The 25,056-nt window shown below is 38.3% G+C and overlaps 4 protein-coding genes across 6 annotated transcripts in view; 2 read left to right on the forward strand and 2 right to left on the reverse strand.

Annotated features, from left to right (window-relative positions):
- The first annotated feature begins 1,653 nt into the window (after window positions 1-1,653).
- loxl5a (lysyl oxidase-like 5a) lies at window positions 1,654-5,641 on the forward strand. Its single transcript, XM_084415519.1, has 7 exons — window positions 1,654-2,354; window positions 2,858-2,966; window positions 3,047-3,184; window positions 3,998-4,154; window positions 4,259-4,354; window positions 5,372-5,487; window positions 5,565-5,641. The coding sequence occupies exons 1-7, from the start codon at window positions 1,724-1,726 to the stop codon at window positions 5,569-5,571; spliced, it is 1,254 nt and encodes a 417-aa protein (XP_084271645.1). The 5' UTR covers window positions 1,654-1,723; the 3' UTR covers window positions 5,572-5,641.
- Window positions 5,642-6,878: 1,237 nt separating this feature from the next.
- On the forward strand, window positions 6,879-11,333 carry mydgf (myeloid-derived growth factor). The gene is made up of 6 exons (XM_084417255.1): window positions 6,879-7,178; window positions 8,433-8,483; window positions 9,105-9,166; window positions 9,337-9,418; window positions 9,898-9,970; window positions 10,667-11,333. The coding sequence occupies exons 1-6, from the start codon at window positions 6,915-6,917 to the stop codon at window positions 10,744-10,746; spliced, it is 612 nt and encodes a 203-aa protein (XP_084273381.1). The 5' UTR covers window positions 6,879-6,914; the 3' UTR covers window positions 10,747-11,333.
- LOC311295753 (uncharacterized protein) lies at window positions 9,515-15,916 on the reverse strand. Of its 2 annotated transcripts, XR_014628378.1 has the most exons (4): window positions 14,487-15,916; window positions 12,204-12,634; window positions 11,163-11,233; window positions 9,515-10,022 (listed from the first exon to the last, which is right to left on the reverse strand). XR_014628378.1 is itself a non-coding variant. In XM_084417254.1 (2 exons), exons 1-2 carry the CDS (start codon window positions 15,357-15,359, stop codon window positions 12,281-12,283), a joined length of 1,227 nt encoding a protein of 408 aa, XP_084273380.1. In that variant the 5' UTR covers window positions 15,360-15,916; the 3' UTR covers window positions 12,154-12,280. The 2 variants fall into 2 exon arrangements, 1 of the variants encoding a protein (XP_084273380.1); XM_084417254.1 differs by lacking the exons at window positions 9,515-10,022; window positions 11,163-11,233 and having other exon boundaries at window positions 12,154-12,634.
- Window positions 15,917-22,968: 7,052 nt separating this feature from the next.
- The window catches only part of tnfaip8l1 (tumor necrosis factor, alpha-induced protein 8-like 1), a 12,881-nt gene continuing 10,793 nt past the window's right edge, over window positions 22,969-25,056 (reverse strand). The window contains exon 2 of one of the 2 annotated variants that reach the window (XM_084416842.1): window positions 22,969-25,056. This exon is cut by the window's right edge and continues 104 nt beyond it. In XM_084416842.1, the coding sequence (XP_084272968.1) occupies window positions 24,595-25,056 (462 nt within the window). In that variant the 3' untranslated portion in view covers window positions 22,969-24,594. The other variant, XM_084416841.1, reaches the window with a different exon arrangement.

A 25,056-nucleotide genomic window follows, 5' to 3' on the forward strand; every position in this document is an offset into this window, starting at 1 on the left:
TTTTAAGTGTATTTGGTGCTTTGTATACTTTGCCATGCCCTGGATTTGTTGCCCATTGTGACTGACCATTTGCTTTTTTTATGTAAAATATTTCTAAAGGAATTTGTTTTAATGTCAAATGAGCCTGATCTGAACAAGGGGGAAATAGAATTAAGTTAATGGATTTAAAGCTATCAAATACTATGAATATGTGCACTTAAAGATCAGAACTGAATACTATGGTAGTATGATAAATAACAGGACCAGTAACTATTAAATAACTAACTAATGTTTTTTTTCTGAGGTCTTAAAAATGAAAAATAACCTGACAAATCTCATTCCTGGGATATTTATTTTTTCTCTCTCCCAAATTAGCTTGCATTAAACTCAAGGATTCGTTTCATAAAGATAACCTTTAAATGTATATGGTGATCTCCACAATCAGCTTTTCCGCTCCAACACAAGTTCCAGCTTGGCTCTAAAATGTATCGCTCTGTGTAATAAAGCTAGATGCTTAACTTCAACTTGTATGAAAACAAACATTGTCTAGACATTTTCCTGAATAAACCCTTAGCTCATGCTTTAAAATCTGTGTTGAATGTGCCTATGTGCTTTTCAATAGTGTCCCTTTCTCATAGGACAAATGCCTACACATTCACTTCAAATATTTGTGTAATGAAATAAGTGGAAGGGGAAAGTGAAGACATTCATTGCTATTAAGAGCAATTGTCGTCACTGGAAGATTGGAATGGTTTAAACGTTTCGTAGGGCAGATTTTCTTGTGATAATGGCATGAATAATATTTCACTTAATGTATTGACAAAGGTAGTCATTTTGTTTAAATTATGTCAATAATAAACCCTTATGCAATTAAATAAAAGGTCTCAAATATTAAATATATAAATATTATATTTTTCTCCCTCTAGTGGCAAAAACTGAGATATTCAATAATCTGCAATGAAGAAAGACTACAAAACAAATAGTCTATGGGCCTTTTTAACTTAATTTTAGTTGTTATGCATGTTTTTGTCAACTAACTTCATATTTCCTATTAAAGTGGCACCACATTTCCCATTTGTGGCAACACTTTACAATTAGGTTCATTAGTTAACTACATTAGTTAGCATGAACTAATAATGAACTGGATACAGCATTTAGCATTTAATTACTACATTTACTAATACTTTATTAAAATCTTGTTAACATTAGTTAATGCACTGTGAACTAACATGAATAAACAGCTTTATTTTTATTTAACTAAAATTAACAAAGATTAATAAATACAGTAACAAATGTATTGCTCATGGTAAATTCATGTTAGTTAATACATAATGTTAACTAAAGAAGCTTATTGTAAAGTGTTACCCCATTTGTAAAAGTGTGGTGTGCCTATTCGTGTCTATGTGAAACTTTCAAGAGGAAAAAGTGGGAAAGTTTGGAGAGAGAAACGCCTCCAATGTACCGCCTTTCATACTGGGCTCTTATTTAAAAGCTTTGGGGAGCACAAAGTGCCACACTTTCTATTGCATCCTGGTCCAATAGCTTTGAAATGAAGAAATACTCATTTATTCTCTTCTTCTACCTGAGCGCCCTGGTGTGTTTTAGCACCGCGCAGCGTAGTGGACCCTGGAGACACAAGATTAAGTGGGAAACTAACGGACAGGTTTACAGTTTACTGGGCTCCGGTTCTCAATATCACACACCTGTTTCTGGAAAACATACAAGATTCTTATTGACGAGGCATATGATGCAAACAGGCAGGATTTCCACGGGACGTTTTGCCAATGGGATGCACACAGTTGGGCATGTGGTCCATTCAAACTCTGTGCCAGAGCACAGTCCTGGTATGGATGCAAGACACTACATGATGTCTGGTCGTACATCTCCTATGAAGAAGAATAATCAGTTGTCTTTGCATGCAAAAAGATCTGCACTTTCTTCAGATGAAGCACTGCGGACCCCAACTGAAAAACCTACACTGGCACCTGTGAAAGCTTCAAGGGCACCAGGACACCACAACATACTTACCAAAACCTCAAAACGAGCATCACCCACTGCAACTACTGAAAAACCACCCACTATCAATATTGAGGAGAATCCGCTAACTCTACTTTCCACTTCGACTGGGAGTAAAACTGCTAATAATTCATCAAGAACCAATTCAGCTTCACCTCCAACATATGTTAATAACAGACATACGGAAAATCCTCGCTTCCAGGTTGAGGAAAGAGGAGGAGAAACTATTATTGGTGATGAACCAACGAATCCTCATGTAAACAGCAGAAACTCTTTCTACTTTAATATGCTCCCGTATGGAAGTGCCAATAGATTTCCTCACAGAGAAACGGGTCAGGGTACACGGTATTTCCATAATGGTAAAACAACATTTTGAACTTTTTAGTCAATGTGCGAATTTTACCTTGTCTTGCAGGGCTGTCGACTGTCTTTAAAGTAAGACGTTTTCGCGGCGCGAGCTGATGTTGATCTCGCGTCTTTTTGGCGCCCACTGTTGGCCAGAAATTAGCATTTTAAAACACAAACGGTATGTTTAACCAATAGTATGATGTTAACTTATAAGAAAAGTGATAAATGGCAATTTACTTGTCATAGTTTCTCAATGTTGTGTCCAATCCCGATGAAAAATGATCTTTCCGCGTACTGTTGATGATTACCTCAGGCGAACTTGACCTTTTTTTTATAGGCTACTGAAAAGTTGTTCAGGTACCTTGATTAAACTTTTGAAATGACAAACGATCTAATTTATTTGTCATAGACAGCACTGAGATTAAATGTTGAGACTACTTTTGGTTTCTAAACTGCATTTGAATATATATAGCCTAGCTTATTAAATATTAATAAGACTAATAACATTTCCCAGGACTGCCTGATCTCATTCCTGATCCATACTATATCCAAGCTGCATCTTATATCCAGAGAGTGCAGATGTACACATTAAGATGTGCCGCAGAAGAAGACTGTCTCTCCAGGTATACTGACTCGAACCATAGCAGCGAAAAATACAACTTTTCTTGACCATTTAAAATGAATATTTGCCTTTTCCCTCAAGTTCAGCATACGGTGCGAGAGTGAGGGACCTTGATTACAGAGTGCTTCTCCGATTTCCTCAGAGGGTCAAAAATCAAGGCACAGCAGATTTTCTCCCTGTGAAACCACATCATCAATGGGAATGGCACAGCTGCCATCAGTAGGTTCCTGACAACTTTATGATCTAATCTAGAACGTTACATGTACTTACATGTATGCATATTTGTTAAAGTCCCCCTGTAGTCAATCATTTTATCCCTTAAAACTCATCTTTGATCAGCAAAATTACATATTACATATTTACATTTTTCCTTGAAATAAATTTCTTCAGCCCTTAAATATCTTGAATGTAATTCTACACCCTTGCCTCTATGAATATGCAAATGAGCCCCGCCTCCACTCACTCACGCAGCTCAGAGATCCACTCATTGACGATCACACGTTGATCTGATTGGTTACAAGGTAGTTTGTGACGTCAGAAACACCAGCGATTTCAAACCGTGTTTTTGAGACTGTCTTTAGGCTTGTTCGACTTGAACCGGCGCTGCACAGACCGATCGGTTTATGACATCAAAGTACCGCGAGAGCAATTCAAAAGCATAAGGAGCCGTCTACTTTCTATTCGCTCTCGCGGTACTTTGATGTCATTCACCGATCGGTCTGTGCAGCGCCGGTTCAAGTCGAACAAGCCTAATGATTCACTGCAGTTTTAAGGAGAAAATACTCAGCAATGGTGTCGACTTATGAATTTACACATGGTTTGTCTTAAAGCATATTAAAAACACCACATAGACACATAAACAACATTAAAAGCTGTATTTTCACCACAGGGGGACTTTAAATGCTTTGCATTTTTTTGACCATGGCGTTACTAGCTACAGAAACTCAAAGTATAGTAAAAAAAATGACTCTTCTATTAATTTCTTGAATACAAAGTGATTACTTTACTATATAACTTTGTTTTCATCCTAAGACATTATCACAGCATGGATGCCTTCAGCAATTATGACCTCCTGGACGTCTCCACGGGCAGAAAGGTGGCTGAGGGTCATAAAGCCAGTTTCTGTCTGGAGGACACCAGCTGTGATCCTGGTGTGAGGAGAAGATACGCCTGCACTGCTCACACACAGGTGCGGAGAATAATGTCACTCATGTCAATGCAAAATGTCTTATTTTTTCCATAATTAAGCTGTTTTATCAGCCAGTTTAGAAGGTTTTGTCTTTGTTGGAGCAGGGATTGAGCCCAGGCTGTTATGACACCTACCATGCCAACATCGACTGTCAGTGGATTGATGTTACCGATGTTTCTCCTGGAGATTATATTCTAAAGGTGAGTTTTAGGATTATTTAGGGGCCGTGTACACGACAACTTTTTCAACAAAAAAAAACTGAAAACTTTTGACTGTTCATTTAGACGACAATGGAGTTTTGGGGGCCTGAAAACGCAAACTATACCGTTATTGCCTCCGTGTAAACTACAAAAACGCAAATTTGTGAAACCGGTGACGTTATGCATATTACATGTCCAAAATTCGAGCCCGAAATTTTCGCACGTTAAAAAATAAATACGACCTTATGTTGTTTCAATCGCGTTTACACACTGTCTCCGAAACTTTCGTCCGTCATATAAATATTCGGATCGGGTTCAATTTTCTGCGTTTTTCGCATCCGTAGCAAACATTTTGAGAGGTATTTTGACAAGTCAGAGCCACCGTACAAGCGAATGCCAAGATCCATAACCGTTCAGGATAAATTGGTTCACGGATATTGGTGGTCTTCTTTTTAATATGTGGCTCCAGTATCGCTAGCAAAGCATCAAACTGAGCCTCTGACATCCTGAAGTAAACCTTGAATCGCTCGGGATAATCCCACAGTGAACTCTCCTTCCTCTCTACGCCATCTCAGGACTGGATGGACCTAATTTTTCCTCTCTCTTTTTCTCTTTTTAAGAAGAGATAGGACAACAAAACCATCCTCACTGCTTGAAGACGCCATTTTGTATTGTTTAGCGAATTTTTGCGCAACGGATTAATTAATACCCATCGGACGAATTTTTAGGATGACGAATACGAAAATACGCATACGAAAATTTCTGACTCACTGTGCAAGGACCTTTAGTGTTTCTTTACAAAGTAATATTGCCATCTACTGGCCTGGCAGCAGAATACAGCGTTTTTAGTCGTTTTCACAGATCCGTGTGAAAGGGGATCGTTTTGACAATGTTGTCTGTACGCGTAAAATGCAAAGGAAAAACTTTTATTTTTTAGTGCATCGTTGTCATGTAAAGGTACCCTGAGTTATTCCAAAAGTTAGAGACATGTTTTGAAACCATGTGAACCACTGACAGGTGACCGTGAACCCAGGTTTCCAGGTGCAAGAGTCTGACTTCTCCAATAACGTTGTTAGATGTGACATTAGATACACGGGGTCGTACGTCCAAGCACACAACTGCAGAATCACAGGGTGAGTTTAAAGTAGGAGTGGAATCAGAAATCTTATTAAAACTGCTGACGCATTAATGATGTTTATTTATTTCACAGATACTGATCCAGTACTTCATCCAAACCTCCAGAGCTGAAATCAACCAAAGTCACATTGTCATATGGATCGACTTGGGCATTAACTTGACTTATTGTTATTTATCTAGATTTAATATGTTCTCGACAGACTCTTTTAGCAAAGTGACTGTGACATATTTGGTAAAGCTAAACATAATGCTAATAAATTCTTTTTTATTAACCTTTTGTCATTCATGAAAAGTACATGTTCCATTTATTACTTCTGTTTCATCATGTTTTATTTTTGTTTTTATTTCTGTAATTTGGTGTAATTTCCCACTGCAGCACTCAAGTTAAAGTTTTAGTAAACATCAAGTAAATGACATTCATAGTTTCAGTCAAAGAAGATTAATAAAGTACTAGTGTTTCACAAAGGTGTACAGCATAAAAACACGTATAAAGAAAGGGCAGATTTTTATAGTCCACTCATAAATCGATTTTACTACTAGTTTATGTTTTTTTTAACCACTGGTTCATATATATATGTGATCTTCTGAAGTATTTCAGGTCATGGCTCATTTGAAAATGGGTCTATGGGGTCAAATCAACACAGCCAGACATCAGAGTCATAAAAGTTCAGTTTGCTCAAGATCTCCAAACATGCTGAGAGTGCAACAACGTCCCGGAAACATTCCTATCTGTCCGAACGTATAAAATGACACGAGAAAGAGGAATTCCAGTGTGGAATTTGTGGACAGAGAAACATTCATATGTCAGAAGGAAACTTCATCCTTGTTGACAATGGAGAAGACTTCTATTGGAAGTTTTAAAATGAGCAAAATGTGATTATAATTCTGTGTTTGTGGAAATTTGATTCAAATGTGTTTTGTGGATTGCAAACCACGAGGTGGTGACTAAATCATAGACAACATACTCATTGAGAAGTGTTCGTTTTAGGGAAAACTGACACATTCTGATGGTGAATGATGTTAAGAGAAGTGAAGAAAATGTCTGGTATGCTTAATTCAGACAATTCATCTATTACCTAGTCTGTAAAATTGTTAATGTTCATGATTAGAAGTTACAAAGAGGAGCCAGTGTGTTTCCAGTACTTAAGTAAACATTCCTTCCAACTCGTCCCGAATGAAATACATATTGTGTTGCAATATATACCCTTGAGGATTTAACTGCATATATTTTACACATCTAATGCTTCCAATCACTGATTTCAGTGATATTTCAATCACAGTAATGATCTTATGATCATGAAAATTATTCATACATTTTCATTTATGCATATTTGAATGTAAATTACCCACGTGTCCAATTAGTATACTTTTTGGGCAACTGTAAATTGTAGAACTGAGTTGTTGTTCAACTCCAGTCCACTAGATGCTCAACACCTCGATTCACAGAACTATCCCCCATCCTATGAAGAACGTACAGGAACAGTGCTGGCAGCTTTTCATCACAACATCAGCACAGATCTCTCACCCAAAAAGCATCATGGCATGCGATGATCACATAAACTCGTGTGTGAAGCTTCTGCTACTGTTGGTTGTGTTGTGCGCGGCGCGCGCCTCCGCTGACAGGACCAAAACACTCGACTTCGATGTCAAACCTGGAGGAGTTGTGCAGACTTTCTCAGCTAAACTGGTGAGCATTACACACATTAATACTATGGCAAAGTAATATTTATAACACAACATGTTTAGTTGGATAGAAATGTAAACGAATCATTTTCGCGGTTTTTCCTCAATGATTAGCATAGACTCGGTTTCGTGTTTACATAGTCGTTTTCCAGTTCTCATTCATAGTCATTATTACATTTGAAATGATATGCCCTACTGTACTTCGTATCTGTTAAAAATACGTTCATATTAAACTCTATATACAGTAATGAATGGATACTGTGTTTGAATAACCGCGACGCGTTGAAAGGAAATCCACACGTCATCTTCTCATTGGACTGTTGTGGAGGCGCGGACGTTGAGCGCGCCCCCTAACGGCTCAAAAATATGTTAAAGGAATAGTTTAGTTAATCATTTTTTTATATATATATTATTATTTACTCACCATGTCGTCTCTGAAACCCCAATATTTTGATGAATCTGCTAAGTTTTTTTTCTCCATAAAATTCAATTAAGGAAAAAATATTTAAATAAAAATATTGCCGCTCTAGCTCTTAAAGGGCTAGTTCACCCCAAAATTAAAATCTGTCTTCATTTACTTACCCTAAAGTTGTTTCAATCCTGTATGAATTTCTTTTTCCTGCTAAACACAAAAGAGGGTATTTTGAAAACTGTCAGTAACCAAAAAGTTGACTTTCATAGTATGTATAAAAAAACAAACATCATCTGTTTGGTTACCAACATTCTTCAAAATATTTTCTTTTGTGTTTATCAGGAGAAAGAAATGTATACAGGTTTGGGGGTGTGGGTGAGTAAATGATGGCAGAATTTTCATTTTTGGGTGAACTATACCTTTAAGAGCTACAACAGAGCGTACTATTTTGGTCTGTCCCTCACATAAAGCTATGGAATGAATTAAGAATTTTATTTAACTTAATTTGGGTGAGCAATCCCTTTATATGAAATATCATACTTCAAACATAAGTTGTGTCAAGTGTGACACCAGTGGCCATGGTTTTTATGTGTATCTCGCGCATCAAATTTAAATCAGTATTTAATCTGAATCCTTGTCATTGTCAGTGTTTTTTAAAAAAAAAAATTATAACTGTAATAATAGCTGTCAGGCTTTTGACAGGAACGATGGTTACCATGGTTATTTTTGTAAGGGTCAGCATCATTTCAATACAGAGTCATTCTCAAAAGATCAGTCTGGAAAATTTGCATATTTCGTGGGTGGAAGCTTGTTTATCTATTCACAATGATCTATTTCTTGTTTTAGAAAAAGTATAAATGCACCTTCACATATGCATCTCAAGGAGGAACCAACGAGGTAAGGCATATTCTGTTATTTATAATCTCAGATTATACACAGTTCTCAAAATGTAAATACTCTGCACTAACAAAACTTGTGATTTTTGTACTTTTGCTAGTTATTAGATTAATTCAGTTGTATTAGATGGCAGCTACTTGTATATAGATATTTATTATTCATTATTGCTTCCAATCCCATGTGCTGAGATGTCTGTTATATAACTTTATTAAAATTATAATAATTTAATAATATTATTATTAGAAGAAGAATTAAAAGCTACTCTCTGGTTTATATTCTCTGGTTTATATGCTTCCATTCCCACACTTAGATACACTTTCATTTACACACACACACACACACACAGATACAGGAGTTATCAGAATTGACTTATGTTGGCTGTTTGTATGTTTGTTTGTTTGTCCTGTTTATTTTTTAATTAGCACATGTGTATAGTGTCACAATTTAGACACAATAAAATTTTAAGACAATCTCAGCTATTGTTGTGGGGTGGCATCAAGAAATTTGTCATTCCGCCAATAACGACACGGGAAATTACAGCAATTATGTGCCGTCGTGATTGCACAGAATTGCTCCGTTTCTGACTTAAATGTGAACCCTTTGTGCTTTTATTCCCTGTAGCAATGGCAAATGAGCGTCGGACTGAGTGACGACGAACAGATGTTTTCCTGTTCAGTATGGAGGTAACTTAAAAAAAACGCTGTTATATTGGTGTTATAAAAAGCTCTACTCAATATGCAATACTAAAAAGTAGAGGTACAAGCAAATCTAGTCTTGTGTTTTCAAACAGTGTTGTGAAACTTGAGATGAAAGAGGGAACGATATTGATTTTTCTCTGTCATTTTCACGATAGGCCTCAAGGAAAGTCCTACTTGTTTTTCACCCAGTTCAAAGCCGAGATAAAAGGAGCGAAGATTGAGTACGCCACCGCATATGTAAGTATCATAGCTATCCATCACTACCTGACACCACCTCAATGAGTGAAACACTCAGCAATAGGTATGATTCAATATGAAGAAACCTGTGCATTTCATAGACCAAGATACATTTTTATTTGCGCAAATTAAGAATTGGCACATGTTTTTTGAAAAGCATGTTTAAAATTTATCCTCAGTCGTGACATTGACATTTGCCGCAGATCAAACCTTATTTCAGATTCCTAACGCTCGTCGCTCTCAGATCAAAAGCAGTCAGCCCTTTTTTATACAGGTGTTGCATATCAAGACTTTGTGAAAAGATCTTCATCGTCTGAGATTCTCAGTAGCGGGATGACGGTGCCGTTCTGGTGGCCTTGTCCCTGGTGGAAATAAGAAAAGTCTCATGTCTCTTTTTTAGACGAGATCTCTTTGTTATCCAGCCCGCTCCTCTAGGCTTGTCTCGTGTCACTCATCCTCTCTCTTTCTCTTCTTCTCAGTCCCAGACGGCCGTGGGAGGACAGAGGGATGTTGCTTTGAAGGAAGAAGAGTATATTGTGTCAGAGTCTGCAGGTGAGTCAGCATATTACTCCTTCCAGTCGGGTTCATACAGCCGTGGAAAAACCTGTGAAAATCAGTGAATTTTAAAGCTGACATATTATGCCCCTTTTCACAGGATGTAATATAAATCTAGGATGTCCTCAGAATGTGTCTGTGAAATCTCAGCTCAAAATTCCCCTCATATCATTTATTATAGTTTGTCGAAGTTGCCCCTTTTTGGGTTCGAGCAAAAACGCACCGTTTGTGTGTGTGTGTCTCTTTAAATGCAAATGAGCTGTTGCTCCGCCTCCGTTCAGAAGAGGGCCGATCCTTTACACGAGTTTCGGATACAATAACAAAACACGCGAATAACCTCACTCATCCAAAATCTCAGAAATAACCAGTAGCGAGTGCAGCCTTACGGAGAGACTTGCACTTTTAGACGCACCTGGACGTTTCTGAATGGTTTGTACATTTATGTAGTGGTTGTGGAGTTACATTGATTCATCTCATCGACTTGCATGTACCGTCATGTTTAGTTTTTACACAAGTTGACACAGTTCCCTGAGGTCTTTATTGGACAGCTATGACATTTTTTGGTCTATGGCACTTAAACATGGAAAAAATCCGATTTTCATGATCAAATCTGGTTTTCCAAGTCATCGAAATAAATACAATCATGCCAATTTCAATATGTATGTTTCTAATCATTCACATCTTGTTTTTTAGTGACCCACAGAGATGGGAAATTCCGTTCCGAGCTTTCCAAGCTCCTTGTCATTGCTCGGACACGCCACGATGAACTCTGATTGGCCGATCCGAAAGAGGATGGTCCTATTGCGCGAGGACATTGGTTATTTGACGGCTATGGACACTCTGCCACTTAACTGTTCACTGATATACATCAAGCAAAGGAAATCAAGACACGGGAACTTCCTGTGATAGGAAATACTACAGAGATTGTCTGTAGAGGCAGCATTACGCCAATGACCATGAACTGGACTGATCATCCAATGAGGTAGACGACAAATCTATTATCGGACATTAAGGGGGGAAAAAATGCACATTTATTCATATTTCTGAGGTGTTATGAAGGCTTCTTCAAATTCGTTTCAGAACAGTAGATTGATTTCTATTCTTGGCAGCGTTTATGGGTTTAGGGTTTCAGCCTTGATACCTGCAAATGTGATTATCAAGAGCGCATTCATGCTCATACTGTACTTACTTTCTTAAGCTGGCGCTTGTAGAGAATTCCCACAACAATCTTTGGGGTATGTCAGAGTCCTTTGATTATTTCTGTGGTGGAGGAAAAGACAGAGAAACAGTTATACTTCCAATCGTGCTTTATTCTGATAGCTGATGTCCTGGAATTTTTTTAATAAATCTGTTATCAGAACGTTTTGGTTCTCGCGTCACAATTTCCTAATCAAATGACTTTTTGTATCCATATTTTTGCATGAAGTAAAGGTGCAGTCTGTTTTCAAGCAGTCTGCAGCCGTGTCTTTTGAGGGGGGCCTGTGTAATAAAAATTAAATATGCTAAAACGTTTTCTAAGTGTGCAGATTCTGGTTATAATGAGATATTTGTCCATAACTCTGTTAAATCTGCACAAATCTACATCTGAGCATCTGAAACGTGTCATAAACCTCATTGTCAGCAATTTAGAAATGCATGTGAAAGCGTGACTTTTTCATACAGTAGATTCTGTGGCATGCTAGAAAATTGCTTTATACAGTCCTACATCTTCAAAAGGCTTGACATGAGCATTGCAGCACACATGAGGGAGACATAATGCTGTAAAAGTGTGCTTAACCTAGTTTCCTTTCAGTACCTGTTGAAAAGTGCTTGCATTTGCACTGGTGCATTGTGATTTTTTTGCTTAAACACCCTCAGGACGTGTATCTGAGAACATCATATTTTTAAGGCACATTTTTCAAGGGGACTAGACCAGAGTTAGGAAAGCAATAAAAAAATAATCCTTTAACAGATGGGCGGGGTTGCTGGGAGATCAGAGGAATAGGAATTGAGATTGCATCCCACTCCAGATGTCATCTAAGGCTAGAAATAATCGCTACCTTTGACTTGCGTACAGTAGCCTATTGCTAAGAAGTCACCCGTGATTTATTAGTGCATGATGTTTCTGTCCTGTCCTCTTTATAGACCTAAAGCGAAAAAGCATTACATGGTTCACCTGCTTGTCTGAGAGACTTTACCGGACATTAAATTGCTTCTGCACTCTATTGGATCCAGTAAGGATCAAACTTACTTGAACGGTGCCTGTAACCCGTTATACCACGTCGAGTGAGTGATGCTCCGCTTTTGTGTCCTGAAGCCACGGTCTGCTCAAACAATGGTCGAGAGCAGTGTCCGCTTAAAGGGGTAGGGCGGCGTCTTCTGCCCTTTGTCTTTCGCTTTGGGATTTACTCTTCCCACTGTCCTGGCGTAAGGGTAAGGAGGAGGCTTCTTGCTCCGGCGCCCTGATGTATGTTGTGGAGAAGTGTCCGTCTCCTGAGTTGATTGCAGTTTTTGACCTGCCTCATGCAGCTCTTGATCTCCGGTCGGATATGGTGGTGGGGTCGGTGTTTTGACTCCTTGAGAAGACGCCACTTCCGTGTCCATCTTTCCTCTGAAAGTGTCCCCTTGTTCCTCTTTGCAAATATCAATGTCAGCCGTCAGCAGGTCTATCTTCTGGACCACCTGAGTTCCAGAGGATGACAATGCATATAGTTAAACGGTTAGTTCACCCAAACATAAAAATCCTCTCATTAATTACTCACCCTCATGTTGTCCCCCCTCCCCCATAAACCTTTCATTCATCTTTGGGACACTAATGAAGATCTTTTTAATGAAATATGAGGCTACGTCTACATTAATCCGGATAGATTTGAAAACAGAGTTTTTGTTTCAAAACGCTCTCCGTCCACACTAGCGTTTTCAAGCGTTTTCTAAGTTTCTCATCCACAGTGAAATGGCGGAAAACACTAAATTCACCTTACAGCACATGTGTAAACCCTCATAAAAGCTCACTGACTTGATTTTACAGTGTCCTTCTTACATATGTTACATGTACTTACCACAGTAATAGCAGTAAATTATGCTTAATTACATGCAACTTACCCCAAATCCTAATCCTACCCTAACTCTATAGTAAGTACATGTTGTTAATTAATATAAATCAGTACCAAAATGTATAATTACACTGTAACAATGCCACCTTAAAATAAAGTGTAACCTAAAGTTCTCATGCTATTCTTCTGGCCAGGATAATTTTATTTTGCTGAATATCTCGCCATTCACTGATGCGTCAGGTCGCACGCAATCAACATTATATGTTTGGTCTAAAATGCAACTGCTCTCATGTTTTGTCTCTGGACAGCAAATGCGAGTGAATTTTCTGTCATCTTTGCAGGACTGTGCAAAGTAACATCTTTTAGCAACTGTGTGAAAGTGATTAGCACATAGCAGGCACAATACTGGTATAAACATGAATATCTATGGGTTCAATATGCGTCACATGACTAAACTTGCGTCATCGTTTTTCAATAACCTCCGTTTTCACAGTCCACACTACAGCACGAAAACTAACACTTTAAACACTTAACTAGCACGAACACCTAAAACTTACAGCCACGATGTTATAATTGGGACAGGAGGAAGTACTTAAACTGAATTATAAACACATAAAATAATAGTTAAGTAAACATGCTAACGAAAACACGCATTTCAATGTAACGCAAGATCCTTCAAAAAAGTAAAACTAGCTAATCTGTTTAATGGCATGTTAATATGCAAAGAAAATGTATGTGTTTGATAATTTCGTATTAGCGTGGACAAGGCCTGAGAGATTTATGTCCCTCCGTTGACAGGCTACGCAACTACCACATTGACGCTTTAAAACGTTCATAAAGAGATCGTAAAACTAATCCATATGAATTGAGCGGTTAAGTCCAAATTTTCTGATCTCTTTATGAACTTTTTGAAGCGTCAAAGTGGTAGTTGCGTAGCCTGTCAAAGGACGGACGGAAGTCTTTTCATTTATGGGTGAACTATCCCTTTAATGCAAATAGTTCCTTGAAACGTAGAGTACTACACAAGTTTATATTAGGGCACATTTCACCCAAGAGTGTTTACAGGATTATGAAACTGCGACGGACAGCGGCTCTTTCTTCTAGTCCGTCTGAGAGGACCATAAACCACTGGCCAACGTTCCTCTCCGATACTGAATGCATTTGCTAAATGGAGCGTATCAGATCGTTCCTCTCTGCATTAAAGTTTCACTATCCCCTCACAGAAGTGAAATTGCCCAATGTGCAATAAATTCAGGGGTCTCTATAAACAGTATTAATTATTAATATGAAGATAAATATGAAAGCTCAAAACTCATGGTCCGTGCGTTATCTAAAGTACGACCATTAAGAGTATCCAGCACTTGATGATGGATAATAAAGAGTGTGGGATTTAACCAAACAGAACATTTAAACGCCGCCCTTTGTTGCACTCAATATGAAGAACATCTGTTAACATCCCCAAGTGATAGATAAACCTTTACCTCCTTCATTTCCAGATGTATCTCTTTCAGGCCATATAAAACCTCCTCGAGATTCACAACAACTCTTTGGATCTGGTCCCGAATTGCTCTTTCCGACTGCTTCGAGCTAAAAGTCCCTCGTCCTGGTTCATTTAGATCCACTTGGGCAACTTTTCCTTGGCACTCAATATGGTTCGTATTGGGTTTGTTGACATCTTTGGTTGACTGCATAACTTCACGCACCAGACTTGGTCCGTTCAAGTCTTGCATTACACGTCCAAGGCATCTACTTAAATCTCCCTGTCCGTTACAAGTGCAGATTTCTGAATCCCTTTTAAAGGTCGCATTGGGAGCGTCACTCGCTTCCATCCAGTTTGATCCATGTTGCAGGGCCACTCGCACAGAGCCTGATTGTTGGTCCGCCGCACAAACAGGCTCTCCACAGTTTCCATGACCTCTGAACTCTGTTGGCGTGTCCAAAGCACACTTCCTCAAGAAGGGGTGTGTCTCGGTCTGGTGCCGGTGGCCTACAAAGCTGCATTCTCTCAAGCTGTAGTTCACAGAGACGCTGTTATGTTGCGGCCGATCCCACCGCACACTCCCATGACAAATCTGACCAGTTACGTCATGCCGTCGACCCCCCTGAAAGGCAAGGCATTGCTTGGGAGTGTATCCATTCAGGGGCGAATTCTGCACCTTTGGTCCACAGGTGTTCGATACATGCTCCCCATTCCCAAAACAGGCAAGGAGGTCAGCTTGTGGTCCATTTTGGGATGGGTTAATGGGTTGAATGCACTGCTCTCCGACCCCTTTTGTCTCGGAAAACATTCTTCGGCCTAAGAATGGGACTCTCGAGAGGACACGTCCCGTCTTTAAATGTCCCGGCCTTGTCATTACCAGATGTTTTTCTTATCTGTCAAACTTTCTCTTGCTTGTTTCTTCACTCTGACCCCCACCTTCCCGGGGTTTGCTTCCTCCTGGTGTGTTCTCTTCCTCTGGATCCTTGCCCTTCTTTCTCTCTCACCTTGCTTTGTTCCCGTCAGCCTCCGTTTTCCACCTTGTCTCTCTCAAACTCCCTGCATTTCTGTTCCACCGGCTGTTGCTTTGCTTTCCTGGCTTTGACTCCCTCTCTCTCTCGCTCACTCGCACTGCGCTTGCCTCCCTTTCTGGTTGATTCTTCCTCCCACTCCCTCTCACGGCTTTTCCTCGCTCCCTCTCTCTCTCTTTCTCTCTACTTGCAGGAACTCATCGTACCTCAATCAGTAAAAGGGGGGGGGTTTAATCCAGTGGCGATGCTAAATCTCCATGTATGTTCCCAGCCTCGGGACTGATCTGATTACTCCTGTTCTGCCTCAGTACGCTACAATTACATCCAGGATTTTATAGCAGGACGCCGGGGGAAAAAGAAGACTCCCCCTCTAGTGCTTTATGGGGCAGCGCAAGCAGGACTAGTCCCTAAAAAAAAAAAAAAAAAAAAAAAAAACCATGAGGATGCGACTTTTAAAATTAATAACCCTGCACACTGCAGCATGAAATACTTCTTCATGTCTTTGGTTTATTTCGGGTTTATCTGGTATGGAGGGGTTCCCAAAAAGAGCATATACTCAATATGCATTTTCAAACGTTTTAGTAACCACAACAGTTTTATGAGTTTCTAATGATTTTTAAGTTAACCACCTTATTAATCCCACAAGAGGTTAAAACCCCTTCCCCATCACCCCCAATTTTGGCAAGTGCTGCATACATGAAATGCCCAAAATAAAAAGGTTACTGCTCATGAGTAATTCTGAATAGAAACATAACACACATACATTTAGAAAGCCAACACTTGAGAGTTTATAGTTCAAGACTCAAAATTAACCAGACTGTTATTAATATTGAGATATATAAGCTCAAACATATTTTGAACTAAAATAATCTGGGATCACCAGTGATCCCTGACTGGTAAGGGGTTAATTACATCAGGGCAGTGGCATCGCATCACAAACTAAAAAAACATACATACATTAAAAACAATCATATTCCACAAGGTGCCATTTTTACATAAAAAATGTCACTTTGAATGTGATTTAATCTGAAAGTCACACATGTTTTTATTTTTATTTTTTATTTATTTGTTGTTTGGTTACAGTTCCATGCCACTATGCAAAACTGAAAGGTCACAAATGCAAAAGTTCGTCATTGTGACTCCCAGCCGCTTACGTTTTTTTAAGTTTCGGTTCTTTTCTCATTTCCACATAATCTTGACCGATCACTCTGAGAAAGGTCAAGAATTTTACCCTTGACACAGTCTCTGATTCATATCAAACCACAGTACATTCAACTGAAAAAAAAAAAAAAACTTACTGCGACTGCAGACTCTTACTTTTATCCCAAGTAACTTACAGTGCATTTTTAGATGCTTATTTTGTTATTATGTTCACTGCCGTTCAAAAGTCTGGGATCTGTACGTTCTTTTAAAAGAAGAATCTTCTGATCACCAAGGCTGTATTTATTTAGTTATTTACATTTATTTATTAAAATACAAAACAAACAGTAATATTGTGAAATATTATTACAATTTAAAATAACTTTTTTTATATATATATATACAGTATATATATATATAGTGTAAACTGTAATGTATTCCTGTGATCAAAGCTGAATTTTCAGCATCATTACTCCAGTCTTCAGTGTCACATGATCCTTCAGAAAACATTCTATTATGATTTGCTGCTCAAGAAACATTTATTATTATTATCAATGTTGAAAACATATTCTTTGATGAATAGAAAGTTCAAAAGAACATAATTTATCTGAAATAGAATCTTTTGCAACATTATTAATGTCTTTGCTGTAACTTTTGATAAATTTAATGCATCCTTGCTGAAAAAAAGTATTAATTTCTTTAATGTTTTTTATTTTTTATTATTACTGACGGCTTTTGAACGGTAGTGTTACAAAAGCTTTCTATTTCAGATAAATGATGTTCGTTTTAACTTTCTATTCATCAAAGAATCCTGAAAAAAGTTACACAACTGTTTTCAACATTGATGATGATGATAATAATAATAATAATAATAATAATAATAAATATAAATGTTTCTTGAGCATCATATTAGAATGATTAGAGAAGGATGTGAGACTGGAGTAATGATGCTGAAAATACAGCTTTGATCACAGGAATAAATTATATTTTAAAAGATACTCACATAGAAAATAGTCATTTTAAATTGTAATAATATTTCACAATATTACAGTTTTTTTTTTTTTTTTATGTATTTTTAATCAGCCTTAGTGAGCAGAAGAGACTTATTTGAAAAACATTAAAAATTGTACCGATCCCAAACTTTTGAACAGCAGTGTGTGTTACTTAATATTTAAACTCATGATCTGGATGTTACTTACTTTTTCTGCTTACACTATACACACTGTAAACTTATATTTATAGAAATATATTGCTAAATGAACAACTGAAACACAAGTATGCTTCATTTTCGTCTCATGACCTCCTCATACTGTAAACAAGTGGTGTCCAATTAGCATCTTGTAAATAAATACAGCTATTTTGGGGGTAATTTGGGGGGGTTTAACTCAATTTTGATCGATTATAAATAGAGATGCTAAGAATTGTGGCTGTTATTACTTCCCGTCACACTGGGAATGGGAAGGTCAAGTCGAGGACGTTGCATTGTGGGATACAGTTGTGCATTTTGAAAACCCGTGTTCAATTTGGTGACGCTAATGGTGCATAAGTTTAATCTCTAAGAAGAATAAATATTCAGTAAATCATTTTTTTTTGTATAGCACTTGGTCCAGCAGGCAACAGAAACATGACTCACTGTTCAACATTACTGATAAACTGCTTGAGCGAGCGCAGCCACAGAGATGCTATCGTCCTCGTAGCTTCTGCGGGCTAACGGTCCCAGAGGGCCTTTAGTTTGACACCAGACGCATCGCTGTGCTTTGAGACGTCACTCTCACGCTGAGTGCGAGCCATAAATAGCAGAAAAATGCAGCAGTTCACTTGAAATTCAGTTTGGACGGGTAAGTGCTGTTACCTGTCGAGTCTGACGACACTATGTAACACTATATAATGGCCTGCAGATGCTATTACAACAGCTGTGGGGTGTTTGACCTCATCCTTCCCTCGGCTCATTTTGAGCCGAACCTCTTTTCTTTTTTTTCTTTTTTACATTGAGTGTTCATCAGAGGGGTCCAAGACTCTAGGACTTAGGACTCTTTGTCGCGCTTGAACCATGAATACACACACAAATTCTTTTAATGGATTCAAAGAGTTTTGTGGTTGCAATTTTAAAAAGTCACAAATCCTTCATTCGCGGGTCAATTTGACCCCCTTAGGAATGAATGGAATGCGAGAAATGCTTCATTACACAGAGAAAAACCTAAAAATGCTAAAACTTTACCAAATTATTTTATAATGTCTACATGTGTATCTGAATGCATACTGAAGGAACTGACTTTAGGACCCAGAGGAACAGCTCATTTGCTCCATATAGAGCTATAAGGCCCTCTAGTGGCATGAAATATCATGTTATATATATATATATATATATATATATATATATATATATTGGCAGAGGTTGGCAAAGACACCCAAGGGGGTAATCCAGCATCCAGAAAGCGTACCACCCCCGGCGGTCGCCATTGGCTAACAAGCCTTCACCTGCTGTTAGCATTCCATTGACTCCCATTCATTTTGGCGTCACTTTGACAGCAAATAACTTTACATCTGAGGCGTTTAAAGACTCCATTTGTCCATTATTTATTTCTAAAGAAACACGAAAATGTATAAAAGGCTCCATTACCTTGTATCTTACGTTATGGCCCCGTAGAAGCAGTTTTTGTAAAAAACTTTTGCGATTGCGTCATAACCACGCGACTCTCTGGAAATTACCGTAGAGACAGGAGGAGAAGCTCGCGGTCAATCGGGGGACGTGGAGGCATAAAGTCCGATAAAGTTAAGGGAGAAGCCCATAGAGAATCATAAAGTTGCTCCTGCTCCTAGCTCATGGACAGCTCCTACTCACACTCTCCGTCTCTGCAAGTTTCGGAAGGGAATGATTCAGATTTCTCTCGGCACAGCTACTAGAAGACAGATGGGTTGCTCACGTCACATCTACGTCGTCAAGCTCAGTTTGAGTCTGCGCAGTACGCTCAGCCATCAGGAAGTGAGTGCTTCTAATTTGCTTCACTTTTCTCCGTTGAAGTCTATGGGGTCGCTGTGTCCATTCCTTTCACTGTCTATGAAGACACCCAATGTAAGATATTTTGAGCTGAATTAAAAGGGTTATGCATGAAATCGAGTTATTTTGAATTTAAGTTGAAAGAATGTGCTTAAATGACTATATATTTATTATTTATTGATCAAATCTAGTAATTCAAAAATAAATAAAATAACAAAAAATGCATTAAAATAGAAAAGATATTATCAAAAAAAAAAAAAAAATCTGTATAATTTTAAGGGCTTCGGGTAATTTTGACCCGCGAGGGAAAGATGAGGGTTAAAATCAGACATTTACACTGTACACATCAGCACCAGGTTTTACCAGCTGATTGTAATGTCATTTCTATACTTCTGATGGCTGTTACCAAGACAACCGACGGGCCGAAGAGAAGGCATTCAAGCGTTTTGCAGGTTAGGTGATTTAGGTGTGAAGGGACATTGCGGGGAACGGGTAGAGCATGATGTCATCGCCAGCTATTAATAACTCAGGAATTCCACTTCTAGTGTGATAGATAAGGTGATGTGGCAGAATTTATCATCGCTGCATGCATAACCTTGAGAGGCGTGCAGAATATCAATGATTTCTTTATCTAGGCCATGGTTTTATTATATAAATAATTGCTTTACATGCACTCTCGCTTTTAAGTGAAAACAAACACAGCAGGTTTTAGAAGCCAGAGGACGTTCTAGAGGAGAGAAAAGCGAAGGAGGAGGAGGAGGAGAAAAAAAAAAAAGAAAAAAAGAAGAGAAGAGTTTTCCAGGTTGAAGAACTCCAGTCCCTGTAACTCACGTCTCAGGTATCAGCCGGAGGGGGATCGAGCACCGGCACAGAATACAGAAGCCGTGTCAGAACGGCACATCGAAACACCCGTGAGAAGAATAGCAAACGAAACCAGCGTGTCATCACACATTTTCAGACTTTTTATATTGTCTCGCACTCGACAGGCCTGTGAACACCCCTCCTATTGGCTTCAAGCTCAGGACCACCTCAGGGAGAACTAGGATTACCTTTTTATACCGATACCACACTATAAACATTGAGGGGTTTTCTATATACTGTGTATGTATATAAATGCATATATATTTATATTTATATTATATATATATATAGACAATTATACAGACATGTATATATAAACATATAGACACATATATACATAGACATATATACATGCAAATGTGTCTATATACGTCTATATATATGTATATCTATATATATGTATGTCTATGTATACATTTATATCTATGTATATATGTATGTATATATATATAGTGTTTGTGTATGTATATAAACATGTCTATGTTTGTTTACTTGTGTCTATAAACATGCATGTAAATAGTGTGTGTGTATATATATATATATACACATACACACACATACGTGTGTGTGTATATATACACTTTTATATATATATATTTATATATATATACACACACATTATATACATGCATGTTTATAGACAAGTAGACAAACATACGTTTATATACATACACACACATACATATATATATAGAGAGAGAGAGAGAGTGTTTGTGTATAAACACGTCTGTTTGTCTACTTGTCTATAAACATGCATGTATATAGTGTGTATATGTGTGTGTATATGTGTGTATATATGTGTGTGTGTGTATATGTGTGTGTGTATATATATGTGTGTGTATATACACGTGTGTGTATATATACATGTGTGTGTGTATACACGTGTGTGTGTATATACATGTGTGTGTGTGTGTGTATATATACATGTGTGTGTATAATATATATGTGTGTGTATAATATATATGTGTGTGTGTATGTGTGTATATAGATATAGATAGATATAGGTAGACACATACACATATGTGTGTGTCTATATACATATATAGACCCATCGGTTCAGAATTTTTGTAAAAATAAGATCAAAAAGGACTTTATTAATAAATATTCCTGGTCTTACTGTGAAAGATTCATCAGTGCATGTTCTTCGAACTGAGAAAAAAAAAAAAAAGTCTTTGTAATCTTTCATCTAAAATGTAATTACGCTTCTTCTGAAACGACTGTCCTTTTTGGCTTACATCACTAAAACACTCATCCAACCACCTGTCATCCAGAGCAGATCCATTCTGGTATGAAACACCCACTTTCCACAATCCAATCAATAATCATAATAATAATAAAAAAAATCTCCTCCACTCACCCCATGATATTAATTCACCAGAAATACGTCACAATGGGTTGGATTATGATAATGCTAAAATCTGCAATCTTGCTGCTCAGTCCATGTGAGAGGAATGAAAAAGTTCAGATTTGGTTTTCTAGAAAAAAAAGAAAGAAAAAAAAAACCCTAGCATGCCTGAAAATGATTAACATTCTGTAATCCAGGGCAAACATGCTAATACTACTTGCACTCTTTTGCTAGAGTTGTTCTGCAGCTCTCCTCATTAAAGGGATACTCCACTTTTTTCGGAAATATGCTCATTTTACATCTCCCCCAGAGTTAAACAGTTGAGTTTTACCGTTTTAGAATCCATTCAGCCGAACTCCGGGTCTGACGGTACCACTTTTAGCATAGCTTAGCACAGATCATTGATTCTGATTAGTCCAGTAGCATTTCTTTCAAAATGACCAAAGAGTTTAAATATTTTTCCTATTTAAAACTTGACTCTTCTGTAGTTAAACCGTGTACTAAGATCGACGGAAAATGAAAAGTTGCGATTTTCTAAGCCTATATGACTAGGAACTACTCTCATTCCGGCGTAATAATCAAGGAACTGTGCGGCTGTACCATGAGTGCAGCAGGCGTAATGATATGACGCAGCGCCTGAAAATAGGTCTAATAGGTTAGACAAACTTAGTCCCGGTCACGTTGGAAGAAGTTACCGAGCTGGGGACTATTTTCAGGCGCTGCGTCATATCATTACGCCTGCTGCACCCATGGTACAGACACACAGTTCCTTGATTATTACGCTGGAATGAGAGTAGTTCCTAGCCATATCAGCCTAGAAAATCGCAACTTTTCATTTTCCGTCGATCTTAGTACACGGTTTAACTACAGAAGAGTCAAGTTTTAAATAGGAAAAATATTGAAACTTTTTGGTCATTTTGAAAGAAATGCTACTGGACTAATCAGAATCAATGATCTGTGCTAAGCTATGCTAAAAGTGGTACCGTCAGAACCGGAGTTCGGCTGAATGGATTCTAAAACGGTAAAACTCAACTGTTTAACTCTGGGGGAGATGTAAAATGAGCTTATTTCCGAAAAAAGTGGAGTATCCCTTTAAAGAAACACAACGCATACCTCTTAAGAATGACATTTATATATACACACACACACAAATAATGTATTTATATACATAATTTCTAGAAAACAATACATGAACAGAACTTGTTTGTGACTAACACAAATAACCTTTAAAATTCTACTTTAAAAACATGTTGTAAATGTGAAAGACACGTCTTGTAATGCTCAGGTGACATCTGCAAAACGAAAAACAAGGTATGCAGTCCTTAATCTGTTTAAATTGGCCAAAAAACGCCACGAGTAAGACCGAACCCTGAGAGGTTTGAGGATGACCAGGAGGTATGGCTTTCACCGCTGCCAAAAGTCTGAGGAGTTGCTCGGAAAATTCACTTTTTCCCCCTTGGAATATGAGATACTTTATTCGTAAGCTTGAGCTTTACTTAAAAATATAGTCGGAAGACGAACGAATTCAAACAACCCTCTGTTATTGATTTACAAAGGGGGGGGAAAAAAAAACAAGTGCATAGATAAAGATAAAATGTTTTTGAGGCCAAGAGCTCACATTAAACTGTTCAATAAGAGCCTTTAAGTATCCCAAAATGATCCAAATAACTCTGCGATTCTTTCAGCATAGGATATTTTGAAAAAACAAAACAAAAAAAAAACACAAGATTGGAATATTCTACGTTATAATCGATACACGAAACATTAAAAACGTGGGCACTTACAATGCCGGTCTATGGGACAAGTACACAGTTGCCTCATAGACTTCTAAGTGCACTTCTCTATGCACATTTTTCGGTAGCTTTTACAGTTTTGTTGTGGAAACCACAAGGGACGTTGAAAGAGCTTAACTTGTATTATAATAACCAAAGTATTCCTTTGATCTCTGTCAAAACTGCTTTGAGCTTATTGTCGGCAGGGACACTAAGGCTTTAAACTTGTTGATTTGAGTGTTCATTTAAATGAAAAACAATCAAAAGTGACATATAAAGGAAAATAACGGCTCAGGCATGTAATTATACACATAAAACCTTCATTAAAACAGCAAACGGAAATGCTGAAAGGTAATACAGTGACATTCCAACACAACTCTTCGTTCCTCGGTAAGAAACTGCATCATGGTAAAGGCCTCCCGTCAGCAGGGGGCGGTACGGAGTGATAAACAAACAAGACGAACGTAAACGCACTTTCATGACCATGTTTGGAAATCACAGAGGTGATCGTTTACAAACAGCTCAGTATAAACCGCTAGATGACATCAGACATGTCCAAAAACAAAACAGTCCTTTTGGGTTTAAGCGTGTCTATTTACGGGAAGCGAGAGGGTGACGCTTCAGGCTCATTTCCTAAAATTAGAGATGAAACGTTATACGCCTCCCCCAGTGCGTTTTGTGTTTGCAGTGCTTGAAACGAACATTTCCTCTTGGCATCAAAAGGTTTGTAAATGGTTCTTGATTTCCTCTGATAGTGAATCTTAAGAGTTCTTAAATAACCCTCAAGACAAACAGGAGCAAGATTTGCGTTGAGTTTGCGCTGTAAACTCCTCGTGTCTGAGAAAGACAGAGAGTGACGTTTCAACTCGAAGGTCAAACGTACGTGTTCTACATTCATTTAGCGTCCGGTTCACGAATACGATCTTCGGCTCCATTGGAAGAAAACGTTCAGATCATTTCCGTCATCAAAGATTTCCGTCGTCCAGCATCTTGTTGACTCCTTCACAGATCTTCTGCAAGTGCCCGCGATACACTTCCGAAGGTCCGTACAACGTCGCGAGAAAGTCGCAGTCGGAGAAGTGATTGAAGACGTGGTTGATCCGCCCGTGAGATTTGGCCGTCAGGTGCCGGTTGATGGCCTGGTGAAGGAGTTCGCGGCAGTCGTTGAGTAAGTTGCTCATGACGCGTCGGTCGAAGGTGAAGTCGATCTGGTAGAAGCTAACGGTGGTCATCGCGAGCGTGTGCACTTTCTTTCGGAAGCGCTCGACCAGCGCGAGCTCCTCGTTGTTGAACTGGCCGTTGCGGTAGAGGACGCCCAGCTTGACCACCATCTTGATGAGGTTCTTGATGATCTTCTGGGCCTCCTTGCGGTTTCGCGTGTACTCTTTGGTCACCCGGTACAGCTCGTCCAGTACCTCGCTGCTGGT

Source organism: Rutilus rutilus (assembly GCF_951802725.1).
Source record: "Rutilus rutilus genome assembly, chromosome: 8".
Taxonomy (NCBI): Eukaryota; Metazoa; Chordata; class Actinopteri; order Cypriniformes; family Leuciscidae; genus Rutilus; species Rutilus rutilus.